We start from the raw sequence: 27061 nt of genomic DNA, 5'->3' as shown, positions 1-27061 counted from the left end.
TGGGAAACTGCTAATCCTGGCCTCCGTGCGGTTGCAATGCAGGAAGTTTTCTGCAGAAGGAAAGAAATACCCTTCCATCCACTGAAACTACTGTGTATGAGAAAACTAGTAATAAAAACAAGCTCCTCCTGGTGTTGCAAGCTGTGCTGCATTTGGGGAAGATACAGGTTTGAAAAGTAATGCTAATTTATTCTAAAAGAAAGATGCATTCTGTGGCCAAGGTTCTCAGTTCAGTTGGAACGTGAAGATTTATAAACCCAGCACCTTCAAAAAACACATATCAGGCCCCCTCAAAATGCCAGATTATAAATAACATGGGCAAAATTTGTATGTGATGCTGGTTTGTGGATCTCTCAGATGTTTTCATATGTCTCTCTCTCTCTCTGAGGTACAGAAGTTCTCCTTCTTTGGGTGTGTGAATATAATCCTCATCTGAATTCAGCATAAAAAAAACAATCAACCAAAAACCAACACGCACCAAGTTTACTGGAGTTGAAATCCAGGAAACCCAGACGACTAAACCTGTATTTTAGAAGTATTTCCCACCACTTAAATAATTTTGATCAAATTGGCTGCTTCCATAAATACCCAAGAATAGGAATTAGAAAACTATTCGGCTTGTGGGTTTGGATTTCTTTTCTTGATCCCCTGTTCATAGAGAATCTGGGTATAGTAATGGAAGGTGATGAATATGCTAGGTGTGTTAGAAAGCATGCGTGAGAAAATACTATTCAATGTTTTTAACTAACTGGTTTTGCTTATTTATAGCAAGCTTCTTTTCTCTGTATAGGAAACTTCCCAAGCAAGCACCGTCAGTTTTGAATTGTTGATGGATAAGAGTAATCCTGAAAATATCAGTTGTTTGATTTGTATCTTTACTTTTTTTGGTGTTTATTTTATATATATATTTTCAGAGTTATGAAAGAAAGCAAGTTGTCCAGAGCATTCAAGAGTGGCAGCAGAAGTGGGATAAACATGTCACTCAGCCTCTCTGGGACCAAAGGGACAGTTTGGTGTTCTGTACCCAGCAGAACTAAGGTGTGCAGCTGAGTGACATGCAAAGATTGGAACTGTTCTCCTGGCAGGGGTTGCTATACAGTATTTATGCCCCTTGGGGGATAATGAAAAAGAAATGTATAAAACATGAAGGTGACTGAAGAAACATGGAAATTAATGAATGGGATGCAGAAAATTCATGTAGACTGTTGCTGTGATAATAAGTTAAGGGTTGATTTTTATTCCATTTATGGTTGATGTTAAGAAATCAAGCTGAAAGAAAAAAAATCTACTCCCATACAGCTGTAAGGCTTGTTTTATCTTTGAATGCTTCTTGTTGTCTGCACAGACCTCTTGGGCCTTGGTCTTCCAGTTCATGTTATCTGAGGACGAGCTATGTCAGGTATAGTTTAACAGAGCGCGGCTCGTTCCCACATCAGAGTGGCACATGTGCCCACCCATGCACTTTGTGCACCCAGCAACAGAGTCCCCTGCTGTTCGCACTGTCTCACCCAGAGCTCAGCCACACAGCATAGTTCTGTGGGTAAATCCAAGAAGCAGATTATAAATCTGAGAGGCAAAATCTGCCTGGATTTTTTCCTTCTGCTCCAGAAGGGAGCAGGCTGTTGGAGAACACTGCCTGCTTCTCCAGCCAGCCTCTTTCCCTTCCTTCTTCTACCCACCTGCCACAAATCCTCTTCTTCTTTTGCACTGTACTAAGTGATCATTTTCTCCTTTTTTATGAAATAGATCTATGTGTTTACAAAGGGTGCAGAAACTCTGTTTTCACAAGTGCTTGTCAGGAACTGCACGCAGTCTTTATTACAGACAAGTTATGATGTGGTTTGAGGCACAGGGGTTGAAAGCCACCAGGAAAGTACAGCAGAAGAAAAATGTTGAAGGAAGACTGGGGGGAATCAGTGCTGAGTCCCAGCATTGACATGGGGCAGCATGGCAGAGGGTGAAGCATGGACAGGCAAGATGTGTCACTGGTAGAGCAAGAAGTGTCAGGAGGCGAAACCAGAGCAGCTGTAGGTCAGGCCCTCTGCTTTTATTCATTCAGTGCAACCTGTCAGGTATAGTGCCACACCAATTACCCCTTGATCTTTGGTGGTGAAGAGTGCAGCTTTCTGGTAATCAGTGCTTGGACAGGCACAGGAGACGTCTCAGCAGGCTTTGAACTCACTGTGCTCAATTCCTCTGCTCCAAAGCCCACAGCTAGTAGCATTCAGGAACACCTCTAGTCTTTAAAAGACTACTGCAAGCTTGATTGGCAGCACCAGGGAGTGCAGGCTTTCATTTCTGAAGAGAAACTGATAAGCAGTTTCCCAAAGGCCATGGGGGCTCAGGAGAGATGGGAACGTGCTGCAGAGGGACTTGCAGGCAATGATGCCTAGCTCAGGCAGAAAAGCAGCGAGGAGGCCATGGCTGAGCCTTCTTGGCAAGCCACCTTCTTACTCCTTACTGCCCTCCTTATACAAGACAAATGCTTGGGGCTACAAACAGAGCAAGGCACCTACAACCCCTGAGCGACCAGAGCTGCAGGCTGCTTGAAACACATTCACCAGGAACGACATGCACAGGTTGGAGATGTGATGTAACAGGACAGTGAATTACCTATCTTTTGCTGTTTGAACACACGAGAGAAAAAAGCTGATCTAAAAAGCTAAACTATTTGTTGACATTTCCATAGATACAAAGACAAAACTTCCATCCTTCTGCTCTGCCTTTTACAAAAGCTTGTACCCTGCTGCCATCTGATGGAGGATTTTTTAAAGCAGTGGAATAGATCAGGTACCTAGATAACATCCGAGAAAAGAAACTTGGATTCTGCAAGATGTGAAAGTTCAGCAATCATACAAGAAAATGAAAGTTCAACACTGAGACATTTGCGAGGTCACCTACCTCATCCTTGTAATCCGTCTGAAACCCTAGCCTCGTTATTATTATCATCATTAACTTCCAGCACTGAAAAATGAATTATATTGCAGCAATTCTATGTACTGAGTGCATTATTTTTCCTTCTCAAATGCAGAGCTGATAGAGGATTGATGCTTGATCTGCCACAGATCTGCACGAACTTTAGGAGAGAGAAATAGAACAGCCATATAAGAGAAAGTGCTGTCACTCCTGCTTGTGCTCCACTTGATGTCAATGGGAGAGGTGCAATTGAATCTTTAGAAAGGGTCTTATCAGTCCCATATCCAGCCAGCAAAGCTGGCACAAAGCATCAGTGATAAAGAATGGCAGCCAGTGAACTGAAAGCACTAATGCTGCAGGCAGGGTGTTTTCTTAAACCACTGGTCCCAGGAGGTGTTGTTTACTGAAGATACGGTGTTTTCAGTCACCAGTGGCAGCAGTGGAGGCAGCCATTCCATTACCATATGATCCATGTTGTAAGAAAATGGGTGGTCATACCATAGTCTAAAGAGAGCTGGTAGCCCACCTTTGATTTGTCTGCCTTCATTAAGAGGAAAAAGGTCGTTTATTTGTTGGAGTTACATTTAAGGAGTACCAGCTGGGTCTGCCATTAAACATGGTTTGCAAAACAAGTCAGCCCTCATGTTTAACACCCTGACGATCTCTGATGTCTTTTATTTAAGTAATAAATCAGTGTTTAATTTTACGGCATTACGCATTACCCAGGAGAGTCATTTAGCAAGTCAGTTTTAGCGTAGTGATAAAATTTGGAGTAATGGGATTGAAGCTGCCACTTCTGGCAGTTTGTATTGGGCAATACTACAAATTTAACTTCCCTAACATGCATTCAATTTAGATTTAATAAGAGTTATTATATCCCATGTCCATTAAAATTGGATTATTTATTGCGAACAATTATGAAGAACTAGCTACAGAGCTGTGGCTGCACATGCCAGATTTGGCCTTGGAAGTGCCGAGCAGTGTCTCTGTGAGTCTTTTGTGAAAACCAAATGAGGATGAAATCGTAGGTTGTTTTCCACCTCACTTCAGTCGCTGTAGTGGCATTTGTGAATATTTATCCCCTTCACAGTGAAATTGCCAGGATGTACATGGATGTAGCTCAGGAAGGGCGTGCTTGATGAGGAAACACTCCCGGAAACTCTGAGTTGACTTTCAGAGTCTCACAGCCATGACACTAAATGTAGCAGATCACCAGGTAAAGGCCTAAATTAAGTTTTGTTAATTTCTTTAAGTGTAGTGCAGATGAGCTGATGCCCTCACCATCTCTCTTCTCCTGCATCTTCCATTGCTGCAACATGCAGAGAGCTTGTTATCAGTCTGCCAACAGGAAGAATGGCTTCTCCCATCTCAGGTAGCACACTGTCAGGGCTCTGTTAGGCTCTGCTCAGACTAATATGTGCATCATCTGCACTGACCTCCCCCTGCCAAACACTCCAGTCACAGCTCCACATGAGCTGCTGCTGACAGAGCCAGAGAGTGGGTGCAGTCTAATCAGAGAAGTAATGTGGTCGCAGTTGTGTGCACCAAGAAGATAAGATGACAGCTCTCCAGATGTGCAGCAGTCCAGCAGTGACATGAGAAATAGTAGCAAAGCTGTAAAAAAACCCAAAATAAACAAGGAAACTGATTACCAGTGGTGCATAGAAGACGTGATCAACTCACCTGCTCTGTGGATCAATGTTTAAAGTTTGAGCAATCTAATCTATTGGAAGGTGTCCCTGCCCTGCTTCCTGTTCTCCAGGCTAAACAACCCCAGTTCCCTGAGCCACTCCTTGTGCTCCAGGCTCTTCACCAGCTTTGTTGCTCTTCTTTGGACACACTCCAGCACCTTAATATCTTTCTTGTAGCGAGGGGGCCCAAAACTGAGCATAGTATTAAAGGTGCAGCCTCACAGTAGAGGGGGATGATGTTTTCCCTAGTCCTGCTGACCACATTATTTCTGATACAAACTCTATTTGATACGAATTTCTGATTAGATTCTGTTGGCACATTCCCTGGAATGTCCATACTGAGGGAACCGATGCAGTTGTAGATGAATAGGCAAGACTTTGTGTTGGTGCACATAATGAAGAAGCTTGGATGAGAGAATGAGATGTAGTTTGGAACAAGAAGGGAAGAAACAGAAGGCAACAAGAAACATCCGCTTTGCTTCAGAACAAGGTTTTCTTGGTGTGAGTTATTCTCCCCACAAAGGCTAAGGTTTTCTGCCTGGATTTTTTGTTTGGCCATTTGTTTTTACTGATCTGGGCTAAGTACTCCTGAGCACTTCTCTTTTTCTGGCCCTCCTCTTGGTAGCTGACAGGCACTGCTTGAGGCTCAAACAGATAGTGGCCATTAAAGCAGGTGCCAAGTTCTCTTCCTCAGCCTTTTTGCAGAAGGCACAAGCTATCAAAATACTGACGCATTTGATTAGTAGTGGTTACCCTGAGACAGGCCTGTGTTTAAGCACCATGTGGAACAAAGGCCAGAGTCCTTCTGCTTGCTAAGATAAAATGCAGGATTTGGAGTTGGGTCTCTCTCTGATGAGCATGCTCACATGCCAAGCTTGTTAGAAGGGCAAGAACTTTTCATTTTTGCCTTTTTTCTGCTGTTCCTTTCTGAAGGGCTTATAGTAGCACTGAGTTATGATGTTTGCTGGCAGTAAGCCCAACACAATTGTTCAATGTCTGGATCCTTTTTGTGCAGAGACCTGTGATTAAGCCACCTTCAAACAGAAGTAACGTCAGATCTTGTCAATATCTAAAGCTTTTTATACTTGGTTATTACCCTTCATGGCTAGATGTGACTCTTCATGTTGTCTTTTCAGTCATTTTGATTTCTGTTTCCCCGAAGATTAAGAGTTTAGTCTTTTACTTTGAGAGGCTGGTCTGCTAAAGCTGCTCAGCAGGAATACTCACAGGAGTTAAGGCAACCAGAAAACTGGGCATTAGGCTTTGCATCCAGGAGGAAAAGCCATGCTTGCCATGCTGTTATAAAGCTTAAGCAGGCAACCTGAATGGAGTTTTTAAAAGCCTTTCAAGGCTTCATGTGCCTACAGAATTTTTTCCCCAGGCCTTTAATTCCAACTGTCTCTTTCTCCAGTTGTGGTAGTGTCAGATAAAATTCCTTATAATGTCAAACAGGTTGGATAAGCTGAAGAGATTTTATAGCAGTGGCATATTCAAGTTGTAGAGTTATAGACTAAAAGCTATTAAGGTTAACATACCATTTCCTGCATCTGTAATTAGTATCAGAATATGTCCTATCCATTTTAAAGAATAATCTTATTTATGCATTGAAATACTGGTTCATCTCATGAAAGAAAGGAATCCACCTTCTCTTAAAGTGAAATTTGGCACATGATTTTGCTATTGTTTTGGTTTGCAAAGCATTCCATTTAGGTGATGATACAGAAGTAAGATGTGTTTGGTTATCAGATTGCAGCTAAATAATAATCAGCTGATTAAAAAATATATTTCATTCTTTTTCAATCTCAATCCAAATTTTATAGATGTGTGGATTGGGGGGGAGAAGGGGATCACAACATAACAAAAGTCCTCACTGATACTAATTTTCAAATCCAGAAGTGGTAAGAAAAAGGAAAATGCAAGGCTAGAAGCTTATGAAGATGAAGGCTAGACTTTGGCTTACCATCTTGCTTTTGACAGGGCAAAACCCAAATGACCTTGCAGATAGCATCTTTTAACCATAAATTTATCTGTGGACTCAGGGGATGTTTGCTCTTTCAGTTATTTGAATAATGAATAGACTGAACTAGACTAGAAATTAGAAAATTACAGATATAAGAATAGAATGGATATTAGAATAGAATGGAATAGAATAGAAAATAGTAGAAAACCTACTGATTTGATAAGCTGCAGCTTTTCTTTCCCTGAAAGGAGGGGGTGCTAGTACTGTTGCAGAGTCAGTGAAAACATTTATAAGGCTGAACCTTAATATGATGCTTCTTAGTTCCTCTGCCCTCTGATGGGGCACAGTATCAACTGCCATTGAAGCAAAAGAATTTGCCTTTGCATTGTGATGTCTCTTAAAGGAAATAGTGCAGTTAGGAACTTAAACAAGAAGACTGATTTTGCTTAATAAAAGTACAACCACTACTATCATAGTAAGTGAAAGCCAAAGAAATTGCACAGTTACTCATCATAGGGAGAGAAAAAGGGGGGGACAAAAACCAAAACTCACAAACCAAGACAACCACAAAAAAGCCCTGGCAGGGCAGGTTTAATCTGCAAAATCAGCTTTCAACCTCTCATATTTACTTACTTCTCACAATAAATATTCATGGACAGAACTGGTTTTAGGCTACTCATAAGGAGACTATAAACATGTTTCTTCCCTTCCTATAAGCGTTTGAGCTCTTCACTGAATCATGACCTTTTTTTAAGCGAAGCAAACCAGCCTTGTTCTGAAGCAGGACCTGGTGCTCTCTCTCTGCAGATTTCATACGTTTTTAGATGCAGCTGGAGTAATCCTCTTTGCTGGCATCCTACCCCCAGCCCCATTGCCTCAGCATTCGCGGCAGCTGTCTCACTGTGATCAGCAAATGGGAGAGAAAGGACATTCTGCCGGTTCAAGCGTTCTGCTTGAAACTCAGTAATGAAATCAGAAATGACAAAGTGAGCTTAGCAGAGACCAAGCTCTGAGATTACTTTTTTCCTAACCCTTTGCTGGCCAGCCCTTTCATTCACATTCCCAGAAAAAATCCCAAATTTGAATCTATCATTAATGGGTATTCCCAGGGACAAAAAAAGGCAAATTTGAGTATATGATTAGTTGATGCTCTGTTCCTTCTGGTTTGTTTGTTTGTTTGGGGTGAGATTTTTTTCTGGGAATGAGGAGGAATGAAGAGAGAAAAGAAGAAAAGGGATTGTGGGGGCAGAATGGCTCTTTATTTGATACTACATTATTTACCTTTGAGTGCTGGCACTTAAGAGATATGAGAGTCGGTATTACATCTAGAGCAAAATGAGCAGATTCTGGATTGCTGACAAATACTGACTCAGGTATGTAATAATATATATTAAAACTATTTGCTTGCACTGAGACAATATAATAGAACAGGGTTGCCAGTTTTTCATATAGTGCAAAAGCAGAGTTCCATGTGATTCCTCCTCATCAGATTTTCTATTTTAACCTGTATTTATGTGTATTTTATGTGTATTTATGTGTATTTTGACCTCCCAAAGAATTCATAGAGAATTTGGAAACAAATAGCTATAAACACAGTAAAACAGCAGACCAGGCGAAGTTTCCCCAATTCAGATCTAGTGATGGTTAAAGCCAAATGCTCTGTTCAGTGCGTTCTTAAGCAAAAACACATGTAAGGTGGCTGAGAAGGTGGCACACCCTCACCCATCACATGCACAGATTTGGTATCACCAAGATTTGCCATCATGAGTCTAGTTTACCAGCTGTTGTGTTTATTAGCAATGACTACACAGGAAACATGCAGTACTGGTTACAGGCTGCCTATTTATAGTCTGAGAAGTGAGGACTAAGATCAGTTTTCATTTTAGTGACTAAGGTCGAGGCTGAATCTGAGCCAGACCAGTCCCACTTAGAGGGTCACACTGAAGTCGAAGTAATTAGTACAGGGGTACGTTAAGTCCACCAGGCACAGTGCAGCACTGTATGAACTGAGGAACTCCAGCCAAGCTGGTGCAGGTGAATGACAAGAATGCAGCACAACACAGAGAGCCTGGCTTAATGTAACTGGGTATGGGAAAGCTGTGCTGGCCAGCTTCTGCTCTTGACTCACTAGCCCTTCAGTGCAGTGCCTGGATAGGTGTACATGCTCCAGTGGCCCGGGTCCACCTGCACAGCTCAAGTGCTTCCTTCTCCAGGGTTAGTGCTTGTGCAGTTCCTAGGCATTTCTTGACTCATGTCAGTGTTTCCCCAGAGAAATGCTGCATTTGTTTCTGTCCTTCAGAGGATTTCCTTCAAGACAGAGGCTGTAATGCAACAACAAATTCCTGTGAGATTAGATGGTTTCCCTGCATCAGGTCCTGATTCACGCCAGTTTCTGTGCAGTCAGGTTTTATCTCCAAGACAGCCTTTTAACTGTATATTTGAAGTCTTGGTTGATCCAACACAAGCATATTTTGGTCCATTTCTGCCTTTATGCAACTTCAGACTGCCACTCATAAAGACTATCTGTTCTTGATGAAGAATACTGTAAAACCCAGTGATAGAGTGCAGCTCTTTTCCTCTGGCAGAAGAACAAAGACTTTGTAGATCAAAGCAAAGTACACCTCTGGTATCAGGGAGCCCAGCTTCTTCACGGCTTGGGAGCAGTTTCTTATTTAGACTAAATACAGACCAAAGTTGCTGTCCTTTGGCTATAGCCAAAGCTTTCTTTCTCAGCACCGAATGCCTGATCTAGTAGGCATGATAGTAAGCATGACTGATGTTCCCTTTCAAAGTTTAGCTCTGCCGTGGCAGACAATTATTTCACTGGTAAGTGGAGTCCTCAGGAGCCTTCTGCTTTGGGCTACATGATATCACAAGTGATAGAGTGGCCTTTGAGGCTCAAGCAGAGCAGTAAAATTCAGCAGCAATCTTCAATGATCAAAGTTATTTATTAAATGCATTTACATTTATATTTATCCTGAGTTCAGCAGTAGCAGTCATTTTTCTCCTTCCTAGCAGCTGGTGCAGTGCTGTGTTTTTGACTTTAGCCTGAGAACGACACTGATAACACCGATGGTTTTAGTTCTTGCTAAGTAATGTTTACTCTGTTCAAGGACTTTTCGGTCTCATGCTCTGCCAGTGAGGAAGGGCATGGAAAGCCAAGAGTGAGCAGAGACAGGACACCTGACCCAAACTAGCCAAAGGGTTATTCCATACCACAGCACATGCCCAGTATAGAAACTAGGAGGAAGTCACCCGGAAGGCCCAGATCGCTGCTTGGGTCGGGCTGGGTATCAATCAGTGGATGGTGAACAATTGTACTGTGCATCACTTGTCATCACTTGTGTTTATTGTTTTCTTTTCCTTTTCCCCTTTTAGTTTTAGATTCTCTCCCCTTGTTATTCCCCTTATCATTATTATTATTGGTGGCAGCAGTAGTGGTTTATGTTATACCTCAGTTACTGGACTGTTCTTATCTCAACCCATGGGAGTTACATTCTTTCCATTCTCATTCCCATCCCTCTGGGAGTGGGGCAGGAAAGAAAGGAGTGAGCAACCAGCTGCATGGTTCTGAGTTACTGGCTGGGCTTAAACCACGACAATATTTATATCTGAAATAAATGTTGTAAAAAGTAATGTGATAAGATGGATGTGTTGGTCATCACGAGAAAATGACACTCATGAAGGGTTACAGAGCACTGTGAAGAAACATTCACTTCTTAATGCATAGTGAAATATTTCTCATCTTTGCTTGTTAAGTGTTGATAGATCTTTTATTTACACATGTATAGGTTTTTATCCATAAATGCGGTTGCCACATTGGTGTTTTGCTGCTTGAGGAGGCAGAACGATGTTAAGAACTGTGTTCTCTATTTTCAGTATGTTTTGACACTCATTTAACAACTTCACACAACAGCAATGTATTTGGATAATATGAAAGGTAAGGAGTAAATTTATGGAAAATTATTGTGAACACTTGTCTCACAGCAGTGTGTTCAAATCCCAAGTTCAGTACTCTGCTTCAATAAGAAAAGCTGCTTCTTGCGCCTAAGATCACAACCACAGTTTGCTGTGTATATTGACAGTCCTACAAGATTAAGATTCAAGACCTGATAAAGGAAAAGAGAGAAGAGGTATGTTCATCACCTCACAGATCTTGAACTCTGGAGCCATAAGCCATAAGCAACTTGGCCAGGGTCATGTGTGATAAGAATGTCAGAGACAAAAAATTGAATTTAGGATGACTAACTTATGGCATAGTGCCTTCACCCCAAGTCATCCTTCCATTTGAGATAAAAACCTTCAGTGCAAGGGATTCCTGTTGTGTTCTGGTACTCTAATTTTAGATATGCATGCTTTTCGCACTTTGTACCATGCTTTGTAGAATGTCTTAAGGCAGGTTTGCTCTGCAGTTTTTTGTTGTTAAATGCCGGGTGAAACATTGCAAGTCCAAATTTCTGAATGACTGTTTAGTAGAGAGACATTTAGGACTGGAAAACCTAGAAAGTAGAAAACTTAGAAAAGGGAGGGAGAGAGGAAAGGAGGGAAGGAAAGAAATGACAGAGAAAGAAAGATCTCTTTCTTTTTGAGACATCTTTTCACACTTCATTTTTTCTTTCATTGCGTATTGGCTGAGATGGAAAAGATTTGGGAAGTAAGCAGTGAGTAAATTCTCAGATTTGTATAAATTGAATGTGATGCCATGAACAGCAGAGCCATGCCAGAATGATGTGAAAGAGGTCAGAGTCAGATCTCCTGTAGATATAGAGGGACGTTTGTTTTCACAAACCATTTCACCCCCAAAATACCAATTTTATTTCCTTTTTTTTTTAATGAGATTGAGTTCTTTGCCATTTTCATTCAAGCCAGAACCAGATTATGTTTTCCTGTTCATTGTTCTTACTTTCACAGAACAGTTGAGGTTGGAAGGGATATCCAGAGAAGTTAAACCTTTGACAGAAGTTGTTGGTACTAGAATTTTTTTAAATGCTGAAGCTAATAATTTTCTATTATGGGGTGCTATGTATAAGCCTTTCTTTTATATATATCTGTAGACTCTGGTTGCTTTAATCCTTATTGAACCCATAAGGACATTTTTAACATGTATATATACACTGAAGATTCTCAGTCTCAGTGCTGCTGAGTGACATTTTGTGTCCATAAGAATTTTATGCCTGGCTGCAACAGGAGTGCAGTAGATACCTTCTTCTCTCTCCATACAATGACCTATCTAGTCTAAAAAGAATTTAGTTAAGGTTCTGGTTTAGATTTTGCTATTACACTACATATATTTGCTTGCCTCACCTGTATGGCATTTGAAAAGTGCCTTGCCAGGGAGTGCTGAAAGAGTGACTCACCTTTGCCCATGTAACTTTATTCTCTGGTCACAATATTAACAATGGCACTAATGGTAATGTGAAGACTGAAATAGCTGGATGAAGAGAATATAGACAGGCACAAAGCTTTAGGGGACCCTTTAGTACAGGAAACTTTATAAAACTGAAATTTTCTAAGTACTCTTCCTTTGCATTCTTGGATTTCAAACACTGCTGAGACAGTGTAAGATCTGGTAGGAGCACAGTAAGATCTTTGGGAACAGTGGTAGTTTTAATGGGTAATTTTAAAGGTAAGAAACAAACAATGAATGGAAGAAAGGCTCAAATGCAGCCATGTGAGAAGTTTCTCTGCCAGAGATGACACAGAAATGAATCATAAAACTACTTTTCAAAGACCCTCTTGCAAAGTCTGATATTAGTGACTGAGGGGGAAGGCTAGATCAGCATAGGCATATCAAGGTGTGTAGGTTCAGGGCCAAAGCACGTAATAGAGCAGATGCTCAAGGCAACATCTGGGGTGGAATGGTACCATAACGTAAACTCCACTGGTTCTTCTCAGTTCCTAGAGCAGACTAAGACTGGGAGGCCACAGAGATATTAGCCTCTTGGCTGTTTGGATTCAACACATCTAGGATGTCCATCTCTAGAACTCATATTCTCCATAGCTGCTTTAATTGATGGTCTAGAAAGTATAAATAGCAAATATCAGTAAAAACCTGATGCCTAGAAAATATATTGTAAAAGGTTGGACCAGGAATAATGTTATAGTGACATAAAACCGGACTGGCACTATGAGAATGAAGGTTAGAGTTTTACTTCTTAACTGTAAGTTTCATGTACATCTGAAGTATTTCTTAATTTCTGTGGAATTGGATTGAGACATGAACAAAGGAGTCATACAGATAAGCAGTAGAATAGCATAACTTTGTATTAATAGTGCACCTGCTGAATTAAATTAATACTTCAAGCAAATGGTTTTAGCCATAGGTTTCATCAAAGCTCAGAGGACTATGATTCATCAAAGGACCTAGTCATATCTTGTGAGTTAAATATTCTCAGTTTTAGTTCAGAAGGCTCTGAAATCCATCTAGTAATAGAAGATCAAGCAAAATAATTTGATGATCTCTGTGAATAACATGTTAATTCTGGAATCAATGACATGAAGAATAGTTAGTGTGCTACATCAAGCCTAAATTGCATCTTACATTTTAATTCGGAAGAACATTTTCTAGTCTGAAAGTGGAGCTGCTCAAGAAGAGCACAAATCAGATGGTCAGTTAGCCAGGACACTGAGGCCAGATCCATAGCCAAACATCGATGAGTTTGAAGCCACACATAGGAACAGAAACATCACCCTAAACATAGAAACTTTCCTCCAGAAATGAGAAAATGTAGAGGGGAAAAGCTGCTTATAGATAACCTAGTACATTCTTCTTATAAAACTTCATTCCAGGGATAGCAAGTGGGAATAGCAGTGGTAGAAATGGTTACTGGATCATGTTGTCCACATGATGTTGGGCCAGTGCAATGGCTCTATGCCTCTCCTGAACTCTGACGTGCATCTCATTGTCCACATACCTAGCCCCAGGGATCTGGAGAGCAGAAAGGAGGGGGGTCTGAGAACTGCAGTTCCCCTCCACAGCACAGGGAATAAATTTAGGACCACAGAGGAACTGAGCTGTTAAAAAAGATTTTCTTACATTATTGTCCTTGTCTTTGCCTTGCATCTTGCACAATCGCGTGCTAGACATACGGTGGTTATCACCACAGTATTACCAGATGGGGATCATCAGCTGTTAAATTGCTTTGCACGGGTGTAAACACCCACCAATAGCTACAAGGCAATAGAGAACCAGGTCCTCCTATTTAGTAACATGGCTTGTGGACAGCAGCAGGTTCCTGTGTTTAATGTTTACCATTCTGGCATCATGGCAGGGTTCCTACACACTGCGTTGACTGTGGCACAGGGGTGATCAAGCTGATGTTTGTAGGTCAGTTACTGTTTAAGAAAATTCCCTTGAAAGGACACCAATTTACATGCATCATTAAAGCTCCATCAGCACGTTACACTGCTCCAGGTTGTAAACCATGCCAGATCAGGACCTTTCCTTCTTTAGATGGATGAAAATAATGATGCCAGCATTGACATGGTATGCATTGTGACTAGGTATTGTGACCAGGAGGCAAGGCTTTTGAAAAATGATCTTCCAAAGATGATTGCAGGTAACAGAGCACGTGCTGGAAATCTTTCTGCATCACTGAACCAGTTTCATTGACTTTCTACATTTCAATGACAAATGTGATTGCGCTTTTCCCTCACTCAGCAAATAGAGTGACTGGCATAGTAAAGCAAACTTCTTGTTTATATCCATTGGTCTATGTCTTGTAAGTGTTATGTCACTTGAGAATCTTTATGAAAACAGGTAATTTATAACAGCAAGGAGCTAAACTGCTATCCATCTTGTTGCGATCTTAATGTAAGCTGCTTTGCATCCTTCATTACTGATGGCAGTACTTAAGTTGATCCCAGATAATAGGGCAGAGACTCTTTAATTTCTACATAAGCAATTTAAGGCTAGCCTGCATTTGTAATTCCTGAAATGCAGTTACCTTCTCCCCAGTGTCTTGTTCTGCATAAAGGAGAGGCTTTAGACCTTGGGCCTGTGTGAAAAGGTGACAAATTCTGTAATGAAATCAAGCATTGTCACAGCAGTGGCAGGCATGCAGGACTTTTGGCATTTGCAGTAAAAGAAGAGGTAGCAAAGGGCTGTGAGTGAACACCAACCAACCTTCCTGCCACTGGAGGAGGCAGGGGCATCAGTGGAAGATCACCACCCAGATGTGCAGATGCACTCAACCTTTTTCAGGATCTCACTTTCAGAAAAGATATATCAGTGAACTTCCAGAAGAGAATCCTCAGCGAATCACTTTGAGTTTGAGATGTAGTACAGAAATCAAAGAGGTTAAAAACCATAATCACAGTGCTGCTGTCTCTAGTCACAGTCTGTGGCCATTGTACTCAGGATGCAAGGCCACAGCCTTGCCAAGCTTGCACTCTTTTAGCCCCTGCCTTAAGCTTTGGTTTAGCTGAAACACCATTTTTTTTCCAATTACAGGGAGCTATGCATAGTTTGTTTTATTTTTGTTTATTTCTTATGGTATAACCACATTTTTTATATAGATACTAGCAAAAAGTAGTTACTCTGTGCAGAATGAGGTATTGATGACTAACAATGGTACGATGCATACTCAGTATGATAGCAGTGGTCTTGAAAAATGGGAATATGGGCTTCAAGGCAGAGGACTACAGGCATGGGCTGATACAGGGCTGAGCACTGACTAATACAGGATCCCAGTTCTATCAACAACTCACCAATGATCAAGTAAATTCAGGACTGGAGATGATTGAAACTGATTTCAGAGCTACCAAAGAAATCAAGTAATATAAGCAAAACTTATCACATATAGTAAATTATATATACATCAAGTGTGGTAAATGTTAATGTAGTATGGTAAAACATGTGGCAGAGAGTTGCAGACCATTAAAGAATAAAGGTCTAAATGTGTGTTAGCACCAAGCAGATCCTCCAGTGAGAAGGAGCTACAAGCATTGTAGTCCCCCCAGAAAAAGACTTTGGATTCTGATGACTTGTCATCCTTGTTCTCCTCTCCCCCCAACACACACACCACCACCTCAGGCTGAAGCTGTGCTTGCAGCCTCATTCAGATTAGTGGTGGTGACAGAAGAGGGCCTGTCTCGATTGAAGTTTGCAGTTACACCTTCCACAGTAAGGTACAACTTAGTGCAGAAGATGTTGCCAGTTTTTCTTGGCTTTTCTTTTGTTTCCTGAATAACTTGTGACATTATTTTTTATTGGAAACTTTCCTCCTTCTTATCCCTTATTTCAGTGAAGTTGGATAAAGTCCAACAGCAAATTTAGATTTCATTAGGCCAATTCCATTCATGATGCAGATCTGAAGACTTGAATCAAAGCTGTGATTGTCACTGTACCGATACCCAAACTGCTCTGAGGGTGCATGCGTAGATTGCTCTCTCCCAGAATGGAAAAAAGAAGAAAGGAAAAGAAAAAAGCAGCTTGATTTGTTGAGCATAATTGTATGGATAATCTGAAACCATTACTTTGTGGTGCAGAACAGTTTTCCATTCACGCATCCATCTTCTCTGAAATATAAGACTATTCTTACATTTTATTCACATAATGGTTTTGATAGAAAATCTGTTTTGCTGCAGATGAGGGCCCTGGAGGTTTTTGAAATACATAAGAGCTGCCTGACATTGCAGCATTCATTCTCTAGTGCTATTGCCTAGCAGGGCTAAAAGCACTGACGTCTTTTACAGTTCTGCTATTGCCATTATCCATTTCAATGGGGTTTAAATGTAAAAGTGAAATTGATGCTGTTAGAGCATGAATTTCAATCACGCTAAGAAAGAAGATATTGATGGGAGCTAGCAAGGGAGTTCTGGACAAAAGTACTGCAAGGGAGAAGCTGAAAGGCTGATTGCTGTAAGCCAGGTGACTGTGTTATAACATTACAGATCTACCTCACAGTAAAGGATATCAGCCCATGTTGGGTGACTAAGGATGAGATGAATTTATCCTTATCTGTATTATAGCAACCGTCTCCTTCCTCCTCACTGAGGTGGGACTTCATGGGAGAAAACCTCCAAGTCTTCATTCAGCTTTTTATCTGAGATTTAAGGTGTCCCTTCTCATTCATCTTTGTAGTGCAGGTGATTTCTTGTGGCTACAAACTATCGTGCTTCTTGTAAAAATCATACCTTTGTAATTGTAGTGCAGTGAGTCTTTATGGAGCAGTAGAAGAGACACTTTGTACCATACAGATTATAAAGAACACAGTAACTCAGGGTTAGCAAAGCTAATGAGAAAGAGGTAAGGCTGTTTCACAAGAGCTTAATGAGTTGGATTTTAATTTCCACAGCAGATAACCAGAGCTGTGAGCAACCTTGACACAAATTGAAAACAGAGTCACAAAGTGTTATGTGGTCCATTGAAGCACCTCTGGCACAGCTATTGCTCTGATCCCTGCTTGGATCCAGGCAAACATCCATGGCAGAGTTTCCTCTGGGGTTGTGGTCAGCTCTTCCCTTGCCTGCTTCTGCGTGCCCCGTGTCCTAAGGCTTAATGCCATCACCAAGAAGCATGCAACTTTCTGAGAAACACAGCCGTGTTTTTGAGATCTCCACATTTATCTTGGGTTGCAAACGACTGAAAAGGGTTGTGTGGTGGTGTGATTTATTTGTATGTGTGCTTCTATGACAGCAGCATGCTCTGTACCTGTTTAACTGGTTTAAATCAAATTTAAATGCTAAGCAAGCTTAAAACAACAGAGTTACACAACAGAGCTGTGGTCTGAATTACAGAATTATAGATGAGCTTATAAAGAAGAAAATGAAATTATAATGTTATCTTTCAGACTGTACTCCACAATAAAAGTCCTCCTTAGCTTTTATCGTATTTTAGCTATCTGGAGGGAGAAAGGGCAAAGAAAGGGATGATCTTCAAAACAGAAGCCCTTCTGTCTTCTTCAGTTTAATGTTTACAAGCCTACTGTGTTCCTGAAAACTATCCCTCCTAGCTGGAGTGACTGTCTTACTAAGCAGAACCTTTTGTGCAAGGCTTTCTCAATCATGTCCAGTAAGCATAACATTTTGTAAGGTCCTGTTATTCCTAGGCAATAGTCATGACACAATCATTGTTAACAGGGTGGATTATGAACTTAGCATTTAGAGTGCTCTTTCTAAAAAAATTCCCTTTCCCGCTTCCTATTAGTTTGGTGTCTCATAGTATCTACTCTGCAGTTTAAATGGCAGCCCCAATTTCCTCCATCTACTGCTTGCTAAGCCTAAAGTGGGAGAAAAAGGCTTGTAGGATCAATACGTTCAAACCATTAGAGGAAAGATATGTGACAATGTGCCCAAGAAATTTTGAGGTACAGTGGCTGACAAAGGTTCCTAGCAAGCAACAGTAATAATGTGTGTAAAGTGGATTTTTAGTCAGGATTTCCTTAGAGATCCCCTTTATTACCAAAAGATACTATTTGATGATAAAAATAATTATGTATGTTTAGCAAAACATTTCTGTTGTACTCTTAATAAAATGTCTTTTTCCTCTGCAAGAGTTTTGGGATGAACGTGTACCAATGTGTGAAAATACGATTTTATCTTCATAAGAATTTGTTATGAACAGTCTTTGAAATGCTTCTCTCAAGCTGCAGGTTTCCCCATTCAGTCTGCACTGTTTCTTGTTTATCCTCTTGCCAGTAGCATCTGCAGCCAAGGCTTTCTGCAGAGTCAGATCACAGCATCTGAAATGCAGTGTCCTTCCTTAGTGAGTGACGTCTTCATTAGACTAGATGTAGGACTAAATAAAAATTGATTGATTTTGTTCAACAAAGTGGTTACATGCATTTCAATACAAACCCATCCACCTGGTCCCGCAGTTGTACTCAGCAGTGGTAGTCTTACTTGGAGAAGAGTACTGTTGTGATGGTTTGACATTCTTAGCCATATGATTGGATCCTATTGGATAAACTCACAGCCAGTACCAGTTCTTAAGACTCTGAAATCTGTATTGTTCTTTAAAAACTAAGAAAGTGAAATTTTCTTTGACTGTGCAAGGAAATGGCTGCATATAGGTGACAAGGAATTCCCTGTAAAGGCAAACCTCAACTTTGGTTACACACTGTCACGGTTAAGTATTTAACCCAGAGTGTCGCAGCACTGCAGACGGAGTCTACATTAAACTGCACTTAGTGCATTCAAGTTTCTGAGATCATTGAAAAAACAAAATACTACAAAATAAATAGCTGTTTCATGTAGCAGGTCTTACTCTTACTTACTGAATTGCAATAGTAATGATAATAATATCCAGTATTGCAGTGGAGACTACAGTTAAGGGACTAGGGTCTCATGCCAGGACTTGGCATAAGATACTTTCAACAAAGTGTTGTCAATGCATCAGTGGAAGTGATTGGTTAAGCTGGTGTCTAACTTGTAGTTCTTGAGCTGTGTGAGGCTCACAGAAGGTGGAAGTATGGTGTGAACATGGGAGTTGTGTGCAGTGACAGATGGCTGAGTGATGCTGGTCCATAACCAGCATCCCTGGCCAGAGGAGGAAGGCTGGCAGCAGAGCCCATTGTGGCTGTGCTCTTTGGCTGCATGGTGACACAGCTGCATACTCACCCTGGTATCTGGGGTAGCGAGGTGGCCAGGTGGCCGGGGAGCCTTTCTCAATGAAAAGATACTTGTCTCTGTTAGTACTTGAATTTTGTGTTCTTCGTGGTATAGGCTTATAACTTGGGTAATACTCAGAGAATGTAAAGCCAAGGGGCTAAAATACTTAATTTAGAAAGATATGCAAAGCTTTCTACAAGGTTTTTCAGGGCAGCTGAATTAGCTCCTTAACAAGGATTGCATTAATATAGTCCTGACTTTTTGTCTGAGTCCTTCTTATTTTGTGTGATTTTATTCAGTAAGTGGAATAAAACCTGTTTTGAGAGTCTGCCAGCATCTAGCGTGTCTGTAGCTCCCAAGAGAAGGAAATGTAGATGTCCACGTACATCTGCAAGTTGGAAAGTGTGCTCAGGAATCCGCCTGGATCCTGTGCTAACAGACAAAGCACTCCTGCACATTGACCATCAGCAAGCCTAATAGTGAGGGAGCTCTCTGAAAAGTGAAAGATAGAAAGAGACCTGAGAGCATGAGTGAAAATAAAATTCTAGACCTTTTTTATCTGTGTTGCTTTACCACTAGGTATGTTTTCAGAGCAAGACCTTGCAATTAATTAGCTGAGTTTTCTTGCCTATGATATGAAGATTATTGACGTTTCTATAGAAATGATTAATATTCAGTCTGGAAATTACCAGTTTGTCTAAGTAGGGTAAATAGTAATACGTCTTGAAAACCAGCTGACATAGTTAACTCACAAAGCTATGTATCTATGTTATGAATGCCCATTATATCGCCTTTTCACTGCTCACATGTGCCTGCACACACATACACACAGAATCTCACAGTTTTCCTGGGATGCATTAAAGTAAATGGAAAGCTGCATCTTTTTCTAAAGCCTCTCTCTCATTCTGTATTCTTAAGAGAGGCAGAATTAAATGAAGGGGATGGGATTAAAATAAGGAAAGCAATAGTAGACATGTATTTAAACCTAAAGCCGCCTTCTGTTAATTCAGATGTTCAATTTAAATTTGAATAGAGATTAATAAATTACACAAATTATAACACTTTGAACTTGGGTATGGGCCAGTGATGAGCAATGTTGAGCTTCTGGAGCTTCAGCAAGCTCATTCATATTCATCTAGTCCTAACCAGAGAAATAATAGCATTATCACCTAGCTCAGTAATCAGATAATAGAAAACTTCTCTGGGAGTTTTGACTGGAGTGAAAAATAGTTTCTTGTTGTGTTTATTAGCTGGAATACTAAGGACTCAGCTGTGGTGAAGTAATGATTGGCAGTGTAATACATTTCTCAATGTGGATATATAAGCATCCTGATGAAACTAGAATTAGCCGTTTCAGTCTCTTGCTGCCTTACCAGGTCTACTTTATCTTATGATTTTTTTATCTTTGCAGTGTAATTCTACCTTGCACAGAAAGTTGACTGGCATGCTAGCTAAAGTACTGCTAGAGTTCTTGACTATTCTTAATTATTATATTTTTCCAGTAGAAAAATACATGGGGGACTATTAGTATGTATTAATGTACTGCTTAGCTTCATTTATTGAATTTTTCCTATACATACTAATAGACTTCTAATAGACACGGCTACATTTTCAGAAGAAATGGTTATAGTTATGTAAATTTCAAAACTAGTAATTTACATGTGAGCCAATATATGAAAGCAAAACATGTGCCTGAGGAGGCAGTCACCAGATTAGTGTTTTGCCCATCTGTCTGATCTCCTATAAATTCAGTGTTACTGTACGACACCTGTAGTAGCAACACATTTGTGTATGACTGAATATGATAAATTAGGAACTTGAAAATAAATGTATCATTAACTTGCTCTACCTTCTGAAACCTGATGGGCTATATCCAGAAAAACGAAAAGGAGGTAGTAGAATCAAGGTGTTCCGGGGTTTTTTCAGCATAGACAACACTGTAGCATATATTGACATTAAAAGCTTCACTTTTCAGACAGCTTCAATGGAGCACTGAAACATGTATCTTTCCTGTCTGTCCCATGCAGGGAATTACTGGAATGCAGCCTCTTTTGTTACTTCATCATCCTACCTTCACTTCTCCACCTTCCAAGGGGAAACCAGTGCAGACATCTCTTTCTACTTCAAAACATCGGCTTCAGACGGGGTGTTTCTTGAGAATCTGGGGAACACTGACTTTATCAAATTGGAGCTGAAATGTAAGTATATGCTTCCCATCATTCCTGGCACCTGAAGCAGGTTCATGTCAGATAGTGGGTTTCAAGTAATGTGTATTATTCAGTAAAATGTGTAAGCTCACTAAATTCTGGGGAAAACCTCCCAAATCAAGCTGCTTGACTTATTTTCAAGTTGCCTTATGTAGGAGCAGTGCTGGAAGGATATTTGGATTGTTTATTGAGGGGATGAACACAAAGAAGAATAGAACTGGTAACATCAGTTACAAAAATGACACCAACCTGAAAAAGTTCTTCAAAATTGCATGCCAGACTTATTTCTTAAAAGCGTATGTCTTCAGCTCTGTTGCTTTTCTATTTTATCTCACACTTGTTTTGGAAATAAGGAAAAGAAAGAAAAAGAGAGAGCATCTTAATCAGCTCTGTAAGGAGGCAGAGCGCTGAAAAATTACATATGATATTTAAAAGCCCTAAAGAATCTCATAAAAAATAAATCTTTATCAGCATTATCTGTTAATAAAATCACTGATCTGAAAAAAGAGGGCATCATGATATCAAAAGACAAGTTGATTTTATTATTTAAACCATTTTTAATGGCCCAGGGACAAACTTCCCAAGGAATGTGCCAAAATCCTCAGCTGTGCCTGAATTCTGCTTAGTGAAATTGAAGCAGTTGAATTGGGGGGTGGGGAAATGTTTCACGTCTCCTTTGTTCTCCCTCGACCAGTTAAGCCTGCCACAAATGGGAGCAGCAAGAGGCCTGCTGTGCTCTGCGGCTGTTACTACAGCCTTTAGTGGCACATTAAAGCAACAGGGTTACATCCATGCAGCAAGCTGCCTCCCAGCACCAGGAAAAACATTCCTGCTTCCTCTTGCTGCAGGAGCTGCTCATGGATGCCAAAGACCCAGCTGTAAATGTTGACGCACGTAAGTCAGCGTCCAACGTCACTAATGTTGGAAGAGAAGAAACTGTTTGCGTACCCCAAATAATCTTTTTATGCAGATTCAGTGTGATTTATATGGGCCCATGTAATTTTAAAATAAAAAGGTGGTTTTGACACTTCCCGAAGTCTAAAGGCACAGACTGGAATGTAGAAATGTAGAAACCACCAGGAGCTGGTTTCTAAATTTAAAATGTAACTAAATTTTCCCTCTGGGTAGGAGTAAAGTGCCAAGTTCCAAGTGGGTGAGAGCTTCTTTCACTCATTCTGCAGGGAGTTTAATTGATGTTGCTTAATCCCAGTTTTCTGTAACCTGCAAGTGGTGCAAATCAAAATAGCTCCTCTTGAGTCACAGAGAAAAGTCTCTTTTTTATTAACAAGAAGTATAGCCCTTTAATAATGAAGTTATCTAATTTCACTTTGATTTTAAGTAGTACAGTCAGCTGAGGTGGGCATTTCCAGAGCTTCTTGCTCTTCTACTGTATGGAAAGGGGTTGTTAGCCACTGTAGTTATCAGACTAGCCATGCTGTTAACTTAGCTAGAAGGTGACAGTAATAGTGAATAAAGGTGACTTGGCAGAGACTATAATTCTTTTGAACTCAACACAGTTTAAATAATAATCATTCTGCAGTGGCTCACTGAGTAGATGCACCAGCTCCTGAAAGCCTGTGGCTGTGTACCCAGAATATTGTTAACAGAAGTTTCATTTTAAGCCTGTGTTTGAGATCCACTGACTTTGCTGTGATCTCACATATGCATAAATTCAACCTGTGCTTCATGGCCCTGAATCTAAACCTTAGATTGCAAATTCTCGAGGGCAGAGATATGAAATTTCACCTGTTACAACACTCTGTGAGATCAAACACACTGGTGCTGCTTAAAGTAATAAAATACACGTGATTAAAACTATCCTGACTGTATTTCTAAAAAGTACAAAGCAGTTCATTCGATATAATTGCATTCTTTCCTGGGAACTACTGCTTGAAATTTTTAGGGCCCCAGAAAATAGGTCTTGCTGTAACTTAAATGTTCTCCTGGTCACAGCTCAGAAAGAGTTGAATGCTGTGGGTTTAGTAACAAAGAAACTCATTCTCTCCTCTGAATTACGTGTTTGTCTAATGAATGTTTGCTTATACAGTTTTCATGGGGCTTTTTCGTTCTAGTCTGCATTTGCTATTTTTTTAATTCACTCAAATGAAAAGTAAAGATTCAGAATTTCAGAAGTTCCTTACATGGCTTACAGTGGACTCTGCTGCTTCTAAAAAGTCTGTTTCCCCTTTACAGAAGTGCCATAGAATTAATATCTGAATTTATTTCTGAATAGGAACATAAAGTTAAGTCCGTAAGGTAATTACAGAATTACCCCATAACCCTGAAAAAGGTTTCTTTTGGCAAGCTGCTTTCTAGCTAACCCATCAAATTCTCTAGTAGAATGCCTATTTTGTAGTACAGGTTTCTGCATAGTGGCCATCATCACATATTTACTGCAAGCTGCTGCACTTTGGGCAGTGGCTGCATTGCTTTTGTCTGTTCATTGCCCTCTCCTACAGGTACATTTCGCATTGAGGAAGAATGACTTCCTACAAACCTGTTCTTGATTTCTTTACTTTGCACCATTCCACAAGGAAAACTTGAAATCAGTGTCCTGACAGCAGAAAGTGCAAATTCTAATTTATTCTTCCCTTATGTGTGAAATACTTGTGTGTACCTCTAGTACATGGTTAGTGATGCATAAACTTAGCTCTACAGAGCAGGAATTAAAAGGTTCTACAATATCCAGTATTTTAATCAGCTTGTTGTGCTTGGTGAATACATTAGGGAAGTAAATCATTCAGTCTGTAAAATATTCTTACCTTCAAGTCTTTGGAAAGGAGCTTGGTACTGTGTATTTTGATTCTGAGCACAAAAATTGTCACTAGGAACATTCAGTAAGTTATTTTACTGTTGTGCTGTCTTGAAGCTTCTTCAGGTCTAATAACTGCACAGTTTTTTTTCTAAATCTCTAGATTTATAAGAAAAGGAAGTGGAATTTGCAGTGTCTTGAAGAGTTAACTTCATGTGCCTTCAGCAAAGCTCCAGATTGCCATCTCTGAGGAGAGGTGGAATACAGGAAGGGAAGAACATGTTTCTTTGATTTAAGGAATAGCTTTTCCAAACAGCTGACAAAGAAGACTGTCATTAAAAAACTGGGATAAAATGCTACTATGAATGTGGCTGGAGTCTTTAGCTATTCCATTTATCAAGCAGCTCCTCTGGCAGGCCTGTACTTGTCACCATTCATGGAACAGTTGGCAGAGATGTAGAATTACCTGAAGCCTCAGTTTTTGCATACATCAGTAAACCTACAGAACCCCATTATTTTTATAGCTGTCTGGTCAGCTGGCAGTGCCTAGGATAGCTTAGAAAGGAGGTAGTTGGATAAGTATAACTTTTTCTCTAAAGCAGTGCTTCCAGAAACCAGACATCTCTGGTCAAAATTTCCATATGCTTTTTAAAATAAAATTGGTTTTTTTAGAGAGATAAAAACCCCATTGTTTTCTCTTTTAGAGCTTTCCTGTACAGTTTTGGAAGGGTTTAAGCTAAAATCCAGTCTTCCTATTAAAACACGATTGAGAACATTGAGAACACCATTTTTTATTCATTTATACAAGCCCTCTCTCCCCTTTGCCATGGGCGGTTTTTTTGATTCTTTAGCCTTGACCTGCCTTTTAGGACTCAGAGATATGTAACCTGCTGTTTACAAAGTTGCCAGGTCAGCAGTCTCAGACCGTTTAGTGTCAGTGCCTTTAATAAAAGCAGTCCCCCAATAGCTCGAACATCATTTTGCAGAAGTGTTTGGCATCTTTCTCATAGCTCTTCATTTGTTACCCCTGTGTACCCGAAAGCACGTATGAAGTGACAACATCAAACAGCAACATGGATCCTCCAGGTCTTTACCAGCAATCCTAATGCTCTTTGGGTTTTAAGCACTTCAGGGTTGAATGTTGACAAATGAAAGATGACAGGAATTTCAATTTGAATTCGTGGAAGACTCTCAGCTCTCCTCCCCATTCAGTTCTTACTTGCAGCTGTTCCTCCTTGGCAATGGTAGCTTTGCATAAGGGACCCTGTCTAAAGCCATTGAGTTGCAGAGAAATAGGCCTTCAGGATCCTGACTTGAAACTCTGCAGCAGGCAAGGGGCTACCTAAAATACAGCTGAATAATGTACCTGAGTAGGGTCAGATGAGCAAGAGTATGGTTTAGTACATTAGTAAGATATGGGTAGAAGACTATGGAGAGTTACGACTATGGAAACCAAACTACTTCATACCTGTCAGATGTTTGTCAAATAGACCACATTTGAATTTTCTGATCAAGAGAAATCCCAAGTTTTGAAAGAAATGCATTCCTCAAAGCAAATTTTGGAAGGGCCATGTTCATGAGAATTTGGAAAGAAGTGTCTGCCGTCACTGTTTCATGTCGGATTCCAAGGACTGTTACTCTAGAAATCCTGAGGTGAATTAAATGGCTTCTGGAAAACTTCCTTAGTGACACTGTCATATCATAGAATCACAGAATAGTTAGGGTTGGAAAAGACCCTAAGATCATCCAGTTCCAACCCCCTGCCATGGGCAGGGACACCTCACACTAAACCATGTCACCCAAGGCTCTGTCCAGCCCAGCCTTGAACACCACCAGGGATGGAGCATTCACAGCTTCCTTGGGCAACCCATTCCAGTGCCTCACCACCCTTACAGTAAAGAACTTTTTACTTATATCTAATCTAAACCTCCCCTGTTTAAGTTTGAACCCGTTACCCCTTGTCCTGTCACTACAGTCCCTAATTATAATTCTAATGAAAAAGACACTCTACTCACTTCTGTATCTCTTTTCATCCCAGCACCTCTAAGCAATTTACAGGCACTAATGAGTTGTGTCTCACTGTTATTATTCTGAAGTAAGTAAACAAGAAGTCAGTTTTGCAATAGAAAAAAGAAGACTCTTAGAGAGATAAAGGTCAGTTTGTGTTTGATCCTGGCATGAACATGTAAGAGAGAAATGAACTTTCTAATGTATTTACTCTAGAAAGCCAGAAATACTTACAACCCCTGTATTCAGAGGTGTCAGCTGGCTGATAACCCCTGCAATGTTAGCTGACCTAAAAGTCTTCCCGAGGAGTGATCAGTGAACTTGGCTGCTGTGAAAGGGATTACATGGCATAGCTTGCATGGGAGCAGTGGTAGGCTTCAGGATGGGTCTGCTTGCTTTGTGGGCAAGGGATGCTGACAGCACTCTAATACCTAACATTTGCACTTGAGAAGTCCTACACTGCTGCTTAGTTGAAACATAAGTAACTTCTCCAAAATCAGACAAGAAGCAGTGACAGACCAGGGACCATGATTCCCACTGCTGTTTGCTTCTGCCCAGACACCATTCGTTCCTCCAGACTGAACATTCTAACACATGACTGATTAATATATTTTCTTACAAATTTTAATAACTCCATCAATTGTTTCTCCAGAGAAATGGAATTCTACCGTATTGATGAGTGTTCTACATGATGCTCTTTAAATTCCCATCCATTAATGTAAATGCAGCTTGTATTTTCTGCTGCTCTATTTTTCTAGCTGGGTAGGGAAACCGGTGTGACCTTCATTGTTTCTTTTAATTGAGTTGTTGTTTTGCTTTCCTAGCAGAAGGTCACTTCTCTGAAAAACAACCCCCTAGGAGAGCATGTTGCATTAGCCACACGTCAAAGAATGCATAGGACACTGAGGAATCTCTTCATCCCAGAGGCCAGCAAGAAATTATCACATTAAATGGGAAAACATTACATTTCTTCAGG

General features: G+C 40.4%; 1 protein-coding gene across 1 annotated transcript in view; it reads left to right on the top strand.

Annotated features, from left to right (window-relative positions):
- Positions 1 to 27061, top strand: part of CNTNAP2 (contactin associated protein 2) — a gene marked incomplete at its 3' end in the record, with an annotated part of 1031819 nt that overhangs the window by 914198 nt on the left and 90560 nt on the right. Inside the window, exon 16 of the mRNA XM_080639583.1 lies at positions 21147 to 21317. Coding sequence (XP_080495709.1) covers positions 21147 to 21317 — 171 coding nt within the window. The remainder of the gene's footprint in view (positions 1 to 21146; positions 21318 to 27061) is intronic.

This window comes from Psittacula echo (assembly GCF_963264785.1).
Source record: "Psittacula echo genome assembly, chromosome: 2".
Lineage (NCBI taxonomy): Eukaryota > Metazoa > Chordata > Aves > Psittaciformes > Psittacidae > Psittacula > Psittacula echo.
This window is presented reverse-complemented; position numbering and strand designations above follow the sequence as displayed.